This window comes from Nanorana parkeri, unplaced genomic scaffold, assembly GCF_000935625.1.
Source record: "Nanorana parkeri isolate BGI_ZX_2015 unplaced genomic scaffold, ASM93562v1 scaffold477, whole genome shotgun sequence".
Classification (NCBI taxonomy): domain Eukaryota; kingdom Metazoa; phylum Chordata; class Amphibia; order Anura; family Dicroglossidae; genus Nanorana; species Nanorana parkeri.
Window position 1 is genome coordinate 611618 of NW_017306745.1, and position 11732 is coordinate 623349.

Consider the following 11732-nt stretch of genomic DNA (forward strand, 5'->3'; position numbering starts at 1 on the left):
AAAAATATTTCCCACTTGTGTGACTGACACACTACTTCCTGTAACTTCCTGTCTTGGTGACAATGGTCACCAGGACCAAGAGGGGTAAATCTCCCCAGCGGGGACAGGCAGACGTGAAAACGTAATGGGGGTTTGAAATATTGAAAACTATAAAACAAAAAAAGTTTTGTCTATGCTTCCACATTAAACCATCACTGACCGCTCAGTATCTATTATACACACGGTTATTCACAAAAAGGTGAAGAGTTTGGAGAAGACAGGAGAAGTGAGCAATCTAGGACAGGAATGGCCAAACTCCGGCCCTCCAGCTATGGTGAAACAACAAATCCCATGAAGCATCTCTCTCCGGGAGTCATGTCTGTGGTTGTGAGAATCTTGCAAAGCCTCATGGGATTTGTAGTTCCACCCCAGATGGAGGGCCGCAGTTTGGCCATCCCTGATCTAGGACAACATAGCTGATTTGGAAAAATTCTCCAATTCAGCTCACTTTCCGGTTCAGCTATGCTGTCCTAGATTGTTCCCTTCTCCTGTCTTTTCCAAACCCTTCAACCTTTAGTGAATAACCCCGACAGTCATTTCGCTTGAATTACCTCTTTAAACTTGTGAGCCAGTTTTGTTACATCCACATCAGAGGAAAACATCTCATCTCCTTCGGGAAGATCAAAAACTTCAATGGCCATTTCTCTTCCCGGGATGACCGGACCAACATCTTCATCTTCTTCATCTGTGGCGTACTCTCCCGTCTGGGATTAAAACATAACAATGATTACTGCCATGTGACCACACCTGACGAAGCACATAGAAGCTGTAATGGGTTGACGTGGCTGTAAACCCCCCTATCAATCCCCCACCCCAAAACGTTACAGGCCTGACAACATTTTTTTTATCATCTATCTATGCCCTTTATTTTTTTAAATGAAACTTAGAGAAATTACCTGTTGATCCTGTCACTCACTTTGACTTCCTTGTTCTCAATGGCAACACTTTACGGGCTCATTCTGCCTCTGCAGTGTTACCCCCTGCAGAGCACATGCTCGCGGTCCTCCAAAGAGTAAGTCGGATCTAATACATTTCCATAAATTGTTTTTTAATTACTTGCAATGGGCCTCTGGACTTTGACTCCTCCGGATAGAGGAGGAAAAAATTCAGTTACTAGTGACAATAAAACTGGATAACCAAAATGAAAGGATCATACTCGGGATTATGGTAAAGTACACCTGGGATGCTCAGCAGAAGACCCAGAGCACTCAGTAGAACACCTGGGGAACTCAGTAGAAGACATGGGGAACTCAGTAGAAGGCATGGGGAACTCAGTAGAAGACCTGGGTACTCACTAGAAGAACCAGAGCACTCAGTAGAACACCTGGGGAACTCAGCAGAAGACCCGGGTCACTTGGTAGGAGACGTGGGGCACTCAGGAGAAGACGTGGGCGCACTCAGGAGAAGACGTGGGGGCACTCAGGAGAAGACGTGGGGGCACTCAGGAGAAGACGTGGGGCACTCAGCAGAAGACGTTGGGCACTCAGCAGAAGATGTGGGGCACTCAGCAGAAGACGTGGGGCACTCAGTAGAAGACGTGGGGCACTCAGCAGAAGATGTAGGACACTCAGTAGAGGACCTAGGGCACTAAAACCCAGGGCACCCAGTAGAAGACATGGGGCACTCAGCAAAAGACCTGAGGCATCCAGTAGAAGACCTAGACAACTTAGTAGAAGACCTTAGACAAGTGCCCGGGGTTCCAGGGTCTACCTGCACCCCTGGGGACAGATTCTCTTAAAAAAAAATGTGAAAGTAGCAACAATGCCAGAAAACAACCACGACTTTCAGCAATGAACTTCAAACTAGAATTTATTGTGAACATAATGCATTTAACTACCTAGAGCTTCCAGCTATTTCCATTCTTTTTGTGGTGGCATCCATAAGCTGAAATGGATATAATTTAAAACAAGGATAATAAACGATATACTGTATAACGATAAGATAAAATGATAACTAAGATAACAAACTGAAGAATGCTCCAAGTCTCTCCTGTGTTTTATCCCTAGAGGGTAGAGCTATGAAATGTATCTTTTAAAACAAAACAGCACGGCACAAAAAATTGTTTCTGAGGATGAAAGGAACCTTTTCAGATGTTAACAGCTTGATTACTGCTAGTGTGCTAGTGGGAGCCGATAATGTTCATGCTGACAAAGCTGCAAATGGTGTTATTATAAGACCTATGAAACCCACAGCATATAAAAAGCCCCAATTTTTTTGGTTTTTTGTTTAGATTTAGATGGTTAGACCCCTCTCATTTCTCTGTCCCATTGGGGAGAATTATCTTGGCTTCCTGTCCCAAAGGCACACCAGGAAGGAAATATTAAGGGAAACCCCTCTTAAACTGGAACAAGTGTCCCCATTTGCAGATTTCCTCTCTATTCCTGTTTGGGAGACAACTCAAAATTCTCAATTTCCCCTCTCAGTCTCAGTGTTAATGTTCACCAGAACAAATAGTGAAGGTGAAGTTCCCTATCAGGCCAGCTGTCATTTGTGTGGAGATTGGTCAGCTTCGGCCGACCTTTCTCCACACTTCGGCTCAGTCGAGCCTAAGCATATGTCTTTGGCTCGGCTGCTGTACGGCTATTGTGAATAGTACGTACAGCAGCCCTTTGGTTCAACTGAACCGAAGGGCAGAGTCGGCCGAAGAGAGCCGAAAGATCAGCTGAAGCTACGGCTGTATCCTTCAGCTGCATAGTGAATAACCCACAAAATATTCCATATCTTTTTTTTCACATTTTCCATAGGCAGCCAGTAGGTGGAGCTCTGAAATCTATTGATTGCAGTTGTTTACCTCTATGCTGTAAAGAGTTATAATTTGATTACCTGAAATTCTGTTCTGTTCAGAATTCAAACACAGCTGAATGATCAGAGGAGGGATTCCCCCCACCTTTAGAGAGAGGCAGTGCATAAGTGAGCTGTTACTGCTGGGAAGTCTCATTAGAGCTCATCATGGAGCTCCCCTGTATTAACCTTTTATTTCTTAAATAAAGATTTTATACAAGTAGTGAAAGTGTGGCATAAAAAATTGGTTTATGAACTTGTAAAAAAAAAAAAAGAATAGAGGGAGTGAACAGTCTTTTTTGCTTGATTATGTTTGATTATTATACACGATGCTTTAGCAAACCTAATGTCATCCAATAGGACCTCATTCACACAAGGAGTTCAATTCTGTAGTTGGATCCTGTAACAACAATCAGCGGATTCTTGCAGCAGAAATCGCAGGTGCAGCTGCTTGGCCTGTACAAAGCAATGACAGTCCGACAGCGGCTGCAGCCAGCCGTCCCTGTTCAGAAGTAATTGCACATGGAGCGATTACCTCCAGTTAGCGACGGGTGATCATCCCTGGACGCAAGCTTTATCCATGTGCTATCACGTCTGAACATGAGCAGTCAGCTGCAGCCACTCAGCCTGTATAAACCAATGACAGGCTGACAGCTGCCACAGCTCTCTGCATGTGTTCAGAGGTAAATACACGTTGAATAATTACATCTGGTTACAGAGAGATGATCACCTCTGGACACAAGATTGCTCTGTCTGCCATTACCTGTGAATACGGGCAGACAGCTGTGGCTGCTCAGCCTGTATAAAACAACGACAGGCTGACAATGGCCGCTGTGTTCAGAGGTAATTACACATGGAACGATTACCTCCATTTAGAGACAGATGGTCACCCCTGGATGCAAGCTTGCTCCATGTGTGATTACCTCTGAACACAAGTGTCCAGTTGCAGATGCTCAGCCTGTACATAGCAATAACAGGCTGACAACAGCCGCAGCTGGCCGCTCATCTTCAGAGGTAATTGCACATGGAGCGAACAACTCCAATTAGAAACAGATGATCGCCCCTCTACGCAAGCTTGTTCTATGGCTAACTACCTCCAACCTACGGCTGCTGTCAGCCTGTTATCGCATTCTACAGGCTGAGCGGCTGCAGCTGTCCACCCGTGTTCAGAGGTAATCGCACCTGTGATTCCTGCCGCAAAAATCGGGCTCGGCACTTAAATGATTCATGTGAATAAGGCCTTAGAGTATACATCTACATTAAATGAGGGAGGGCGGAGACACAAAATTACTCTTGGGTGTCTAGTATAAAAGATGGGCAGGTCTATATGCAGTATCTTAGGCCCGTCTTCAGAAACGATGACAAATAATATTCATTTGTTGTATTTGGGGATTTATCCATTTCTACAATGAGACACTATAGAAACATGTATTTCTTTAAAGGTTTAGATGATAAATGAAGATCAAACCTTGTAAGGCATGCAGTGAGCGGAGACAATCTAGCAAAGCAGAAGATTGCTCCCCGTGTCATCCCCTGCCTGCCACAGAACTCTGATTGGAGTGCCAGACACGAAGCTTCTTCTAATTAGAATTCGGTGCACCGCTTCTGTGTAATTTGATTATCTGCTGCAGGAAATATTTATTACTTGTATTTATATTAGTGACAGGCTCTAGAGATTTAATAGCCTGTTTTATGAAAGCAAAGGCAGCTCATCAGGGGAAATTCGAGTCAGGACTTCACAGCGCTCAGGGTACAGAGCCTTGGGGTTTATTCGAGTGGAATGACCTGTATTTCATTGTGTCTGCACTATATAAATAAAGCACAGGTTAGGAATAACACCAGGCCTAGTCTCTTAGGTTAAAGTACAAGTTCAGGTTCATAAATAAAAACTCAGCCCACCCTAGATATCACCCTAACCTAATCTAACCCAGACCCCCCCCCAGCCAGCCCTTAGTTACCTTTAGTGTTTACATCTTTGGGCCCAAATTCTAGACACGCCTCCACTGTAACTTCCCATACATTTTAATAGGGCTGTAGACCTTAAATGTCTAGTGTAGGGGTATGGGCCCATTTAAGTCTATGGGGACCTATGGCGAAGGCGTGACCAACACCAGATAGATGGTGTTTACAACATCTGGCCCAAAATCTTCTCTGGCGCTAGCTAGCCACGCCTGCCCTCTAACTACCCATGCATTTAAATTGGGCTATAGACCTACAATGTCTAGTGTAGGGGAATGGGCCCATTTAAGTCTATAGGGACCTACGGGAAAGGTGTGTCAAGCTCCAGATAGATGGAGTTACATCATCTTGGTCAAAATCTTCAGTGCTAGCTAGCCGCGCCAGCACTGTAACGCCCAATACATTTGAATGGGGCCGTACCCCTTGAATGTCTATTGTAGGAGTTATGTGTTATGTTATGTGTAGTGTTATGATGTGTCACCTGCACACCTTACAGCGATTTGACCTCGATTAGTGGTCGTGGTGCTCGTAGTGATTACACGGATGTTGCCCTATTTTCCAAAATCGTAAAGACGGAGATCACCAGCACTCAGTCGAAAGCATTTAATTATTTTGCTTATTTAGTGAAGAAACATGTCAGAATCGTCAATTAGCCAACGTTCCGGGGCTTATTCAAGGCGAGCATGACCCCAAAACATGTTTCTTCAATAAATAAGCAAAATAATTGAATGGTTTCGACTAAGAACTGGTGATCTCCGTCTTTACGATAGTGTAGGAGTATGGCCCCATTTAATTTATGGTACCTATGATAAAGGCATGGCCAACACCAGATTGATTTTCGCTTAGAGGAGAAAAGCGCATGAGCACACCATAACCACTGTTATGAATGGTCATGTAGGACCTAGAAAGGGGGGTGTCTGGGTTAGATAAGGTTACTGGGACTAGGAAGGGTGGGCTGTTTATTATTCATAAATTTGCCAATTAAAGGATCAGCCCACCCAAAGTCTCTTAAATTTCTCTGGTTCTCTATTGGTAAGATCCCTGTGCTGAGTTTCCAAGTCTGCACACAGTTATAGACTATTTATTCATTTTATATTCAGAAGGTAGGACTGTGACGTGGTGGAGCTACACTCGTCTGAGCAGTAATGTGCACAGTGATCAGGCAAATTGTCTTTACAAATGACATCTTCCATACACAAAATACAACAAATGTTTAAGAACAAAAAGCTGTTTGAGGTAGCTTTCTATCTAATGTCTACATTATGGTTTCTACTGGTAAGACAGGTGAAAAGAGACAAGGATTTTTAGTTTGGTTTTCGATCTGTCAGCCATTCTTCCGGGGCATGGTAGCAGATGCTAATTCTGTTTCCCCCAACATTACAACACTACTGCAATGTGAGCTCAAATCTGCTGTCTTCAAATAAATGCTGGGGGTGCCATATTATATCACATTGGGGCTAATTTATAAATCTTCCACCCAGTGTATAGCTGGGAAAATGCAATTTGCAGGGTATTATCACCATTAGATAGAGCTGCCCTCTACTTTCTGCACATTCTTACTGGCCAGGGAGGCAGCTCATCATAGTGACCAATCAATAGGAATATCAGGATGGGAGATAGCGCTAAGCTCCTACATTACCCAGAAGTGTTAAAGCTCTAAATCCCTGCATTTATGATCTAAGAGCCCATGTTTTATACCTGCAGCAGTTTTTAAGATTTTGTTTGGCGGATTTTAGAGTCTCTTTGAAATAAACTTTCATTTCCAAAAAATTGAATCACAGCGGCATCTTCATAATCTGCTCCATCAGCTGTTTCAGAATTATTCTTTCTTTGCCCAAAGCATGCAGCCTGAGCACACTAAACGACATTGTTAATGTGCAACTGAAGACAAAATCTTATTTTTTGTTTAGTTTTAGATAGAGTGTAGAGAGATAAGACTCAGGATTTTATTGCGGTCTGTCCTCATTAGGGAGATGTATCCCCCCTATATGTCCCGGTGACCGTTGTCACTGAAAGTGAAAGAAAATTCAAAATTTTGGGTAGTCACCAGAACAGGAATTGATGGGAAATCTTCAAATAGGGACATAAGTTCCAGAAAAATGCACACCACAGCGATCAGCAGACTTCCAATGATATTCTCCACCAAAAATCGTTTACAGGCTGCCGTCATCAAAAGGCCACTGGGAAGTATTCCTCACAAAACATGCAAAACAAACAAACAGACAGCGCCTTGTCCTCGTGTAATAGCGTTTATTAATCAATGAACATACAAGCTGACATGAAATACTACTCACATGGTAATCGCTGAATGAGACCTCTGAGGAAGGGGGTATATTCCCCAAAATGCATCAGCTAGCAAGGCAGCTTTGTGTGGTGTCTGCCTTGTACCATTCATTCAGTGATTACCATGTGAGTAGTATTTTATGTCTACTTGTATGTTCCTTGGTTAATAAATGGTATTACACAAGGACAAGGCGCTGTCTGTTTGTTTGTTTTGCATGTTTTGTGGGGACACAAGTTCTGCTGACCCTGCTGACCACCAGGAATTTCCCTCATTTTAGAGGGATTTTCTCCCACTTCCTGTTGTGGCCATGGAACAGGAAATGAGGGAAAATCAACCCAATTGGACACAGATGGCAAAAAAAGCTTACATGAGCCATAACCCTCCTAAAACAAAAAAAAAAAATTGGCTTCAATTCTACTTTAATTATATGCAAATTTTTGCCAAAAATCACCCGCTAAGCCATCATCTCCAATTCTAACCACTCACCCCGGCCGATAACTATTGCCCACCACCCTGAAAAATGAGTGACACGTGACTTTCACAGGAAGTGTCTTTAACATGTCAATTGTAATCGGCAGCCTGGCTACATTTACATCTATACGCTGCTTGAGTGGCAAGATTATGCCCAACTGTAGAATAAGTGGGATTGGTGGAAAGACGGTAGACCTTTTGCTTATTAATTATGTACTAGTGAAGCAGAATAGTTCATATTTGGCATTACTTTCTGTAAGATTTGGAAAAGGAAAGGAATGATATAACTCTTAGACCTATTTGTCAATTTTTACATTTGTTGCAACATTTGTCTTGAAAATGTACTGCTATAATCCTGACATCAATATAACTCTTGCTGTAATGAGTCGAACATACCTTCCACATAATAACATTGCCAACAAAAAAGGAAAGATACAGTGACAAAATATTGGCACTGAGAACAGGCTGATCCCTCTTCCAATGAACCAAAGCTCCAAATCGCTAAGGGATGGCAAAACAATTGTAGTTTACTGACTGGTTACAGTACTTCCACATTGCTTTAGGTCTCAGTAAATAAGGTTGACATTTTTAGTCACAGTTCATGCTCTCTATGTATACTATATAGGCAAATGTTTGTGGACACTTAACCATCACACCTATATGTACTGTGGACATCCTATTGCAAAAAACATGAGTATAATTATGGAGTTGTCCCCCATGTGACTATAACGGCCTAGACTCTTCCAGGAAGAGCATTTGTGATATCAGGTACGGATGATGGATGAGAAACCCTGGCTTGCAATCAGAATTCCAATTGATTCTAAAAGTGTTCAGTAGGGTTGAGGTCAGGGCTCTGTGAAGGCCACCCAAGTTCCTCCACCCCAAACTCATCAAACCATGTCTTTATGTCAAGGTTTTCTTACTGCTGCATTATGCGTATCAAAACAAAGCCTTCCAGCATTCTACTCTGCCCGTAGACAATAATTCTGCTTATACATGTCTTTATGGAGCTGGTGTTGTGCACAGTGGTACAGTCATGCCGGTACAGAAAAAGGTCTTTACCACAAGGTTGGAAGCTCACAATTATCTAAATTGTCTTTGGATGCTGTAGCATTAACAATACCTTTAATGGAAACACCTAAACTCACTAATTTGGAGGGGTGTCCACATTCTTTAATCCATATAGTGTAACTTTAAAGCAACCCCTTCAAATGTAGAAAAGCGTTATTACCTCATCGTCATCTGCGTCATACTGTGCATAGTGTTGTTCCAGCATCTCCCGCTGACGGCGCTCTTGCTCCAGCGTCTGGCTGATTAGCTGGGCGACCTCACTAATCTGTCCCGGTTTCTCACGGCCTATAATGAACCTGGGCAAATATGGACAATGCAGTTAAACACCTCTGGCTATTCAGGAACATGCTTCAGTTTTATTATGCAGTGGTGAACGCTGTTACTTATATAACCGATAAATCAATAATAAAATGGTTGCTTGCATCTAACTCAGGGTTGGACAAATTAATATGGAATCAAGGAGCCAGTTTGTCCAATCCAGGCACCGGCACCATTGACAACCACTAGAGAAAACCTATAAGGTTTGGTGCCAGCTGTAATTTTTAAGGAGCATTGGCTACCTGGCGCCCAGGATTTGTCCAGCCCCGATCTAACCATTATGCTAAATCACAATGTATGTGATAAGGTTGTGCGGCATTCAAAATATTTTTTCGTTTTGGATGCAGTGGGTAAGGAATAAATTCTTAATAAGGTTTTTAGCGCTGTGTGCCTTTTAGGGAGACTTACTCCTGCTTCCTGTCAAAAGTAAGCAAGACCGCCTGTATCCCTTTCTCTGCAGGGTGTTCTCATATTTCTATGGAGAACAAACTTGGATCCACCGTCCCTAAATCCTCAATTGGAAAGAATGGAAACAGAAAGTTCTACTCACACTGCCACTGAAGGAAGTGTGGGTGAATCTCCTCAATGGGGACAAAGATTGGGGGTAACAGAGGCTTTAACTCTTGCCTATTCTAATCAAAACTGGAAAAACATCTGGCTGGAGTTGAACTTTAGGGAGAACCGGCCACAATGGAGGTTATAAAACTATATAAACATTTCTTGCTGAAGCTTCAGAATCAAGGAAGCAGAAAGCAGAGCTAGCATGTATATTCAGCAAATACGACTGCCCCATGTGTCTTTTGACATAAATAAAATAAAATTTAATGCTGCTTTAGTTATCTGGTTCAGCCAAAATTTTGCATATGTCATGATTTCGGTACAGCAAACTCAATGAGGAAAATGAGTCAACAATAAGCTGCAGAAATACAGAACCCTCTGAAGTACCCAGGAGGAGAACATCTCATGTGACATATGTCAGTCAACTCTTGACAAACTTTATAAAGCATGCACAGCTGTAGGGATGCTAAAGATGTCCTACTTCACTGCAACTCCTCACATACATACATAGTTACATAGTTACATAGTATTTGAGGTTGAATAAAAGCTTTGGGAGCTAATGTACAGTGTTGAAATCAGACCTAAAGCTAACCTGGAGTCTGCACTAGCCAACAGTTATATATTCCAAGGCAATAAGATTTTTTTTTTTTTTTATAGAAGCAGCAAAGGGGAGCGGTGGACCTGAAAGCTGAACTCCAAGTATGTGTACATGTGTTATTTTTTCTTCTCTTCTATTAGCATAAAACAATTGCCTGATTTTTATACATCTCTTCCATTAATCCTAATGTATCTGTAAACATTTTAGATTAACTACAATCGGACTTGAAAATACACTAACTTTGTTATTATGTCCAGGCGAAAAGCTTGGGTACACATATAACTATTTTTCAACTTCTTTTACCAGGCCAAGCTGACCAGCAAAAGTGGCAGCTAGAGGGTTGGAATAAACCATTTAAAACTGACAGGTGTGCTTGCAATGGTTGGATTTTATTAATTTATGTAAAACCTTGATCTCAAAAGAAAAAACTGCTAAAAAATATTAGCTGGAGATCAGATTTAAAGGAGAACTATGAGGTGAGTGAAAATCACTCATCCTCATAGTCCGAGCCGACGTGTGACAATGAAACTGTCACACGTCGGCTCAATAGATCGGGAAGTGAGCGAACACATACTGTCGCTTGCTCACTTCTCGATCATCTCCCTGTAGAGAGCAGTGACTGTGAGTCACGGCTCCCTGCAGGGATTCCCCCCCCCCCCTTCCGTTTACGATCCTCCAGCGCTGACTGGAGGAACGGACAGGGGAGGGGGCGGGTACAGCTGGCTCTGACTCTAGATAGGCAGAGCCCGCTGTCACTCACGCAGCTGGGTGGATCTCGACAGTAATGTCGGGATCCGTCCCGGCTGCGGCAGTCTCAGTATACCGCTCGCTGTAGCTCGTGGTAGAGCTTTGGGTCACGGCAGGATGCTTGTATATGTCCTCCTGTGACACTTAAGAGAACTATGGGGAAAAACACGTACCCCAGAGTTCTCTTTTAATATGTTAGTCAAGTCCACCAAAATCTGCTAGTCCATTTACACTACACTCTCCACAGGATGGCATTGCTGCCGTCCAAGGGTGGTTTCACTGCTCCTCCGTGGAGTAGAGCCACCCTAAGACAGGAAGTGTTTTACTGGCAGGACCACCATGTAAATATAAAGGACAAAAAGCCTAAAAACAGGAAACTAATGCAGCCACCACATCTATGAATTAGTAAACAGTAATATATAAAATGCACTTGGAGTAAATCCGATAATCATCTCAGTATGAGCAAAGCACAGGTTCCCTTTAAAAACAACATTGACCCAAAACCATTATTGTTTTCCTTTAAGACAGTTGACAGGCATATGGCATAATCTCCATCTGGAAACATTGCTTATAATAAAAGCATTTTGCCGGCAGAGTGCCAAACCCATATATAGAAGGCGCTCAACTTTTCCATTAGGATATGGAGTGATACATTATGGCACACATAAAAAGCTTTTTTGCATTAGAATGCAGATAATAGCCTGACCGAGTTGTTACATAGTTACATAGTTACATCTGTTACCTACAGAGATCTTTCTCTCTCAGAACTGAACGGTCTCCACTTTTTCTGCCATCTAACTATTATATTGGCCTTGGCAGGCTGTGCAGTAAAGCTGGCCTTTTAGCATGATCCAAGCTATGCAGTTATATAGTGAATGTTGACATGGTGGCCAAAGATTGGAGGGG

At 42.7% G+C, this 11732-nt stretch overlaps 1 protein-coding gene across 1 annotated transcript in view; it reads right to left on the reverse strand.

The window, feature by feature from the left end:
• PPP1R9A (protein phosphatase 1 regulatory subunit 9A) overlaps window positions 1-11732 on the reverse strand; it is a 155074-nt gene that overhangs the window by 40261 nt on the left and 103081 nt on the right. The window contains exons 6-7 of the mRNA XM_018560770.1: window positions 8766-8901; window positions 591-743 (exon numbers count right to left, since the gene is read on the reverse strand). Of these exons, the coding sequence (XP_018416272.1) occupies window positions 591-743; window positions 8766-8901 (289 nt within the window). The remainder of the gene's footprint in view (window positions 1-590; window positions 744-8765; window positions 8902-11732) is intronic.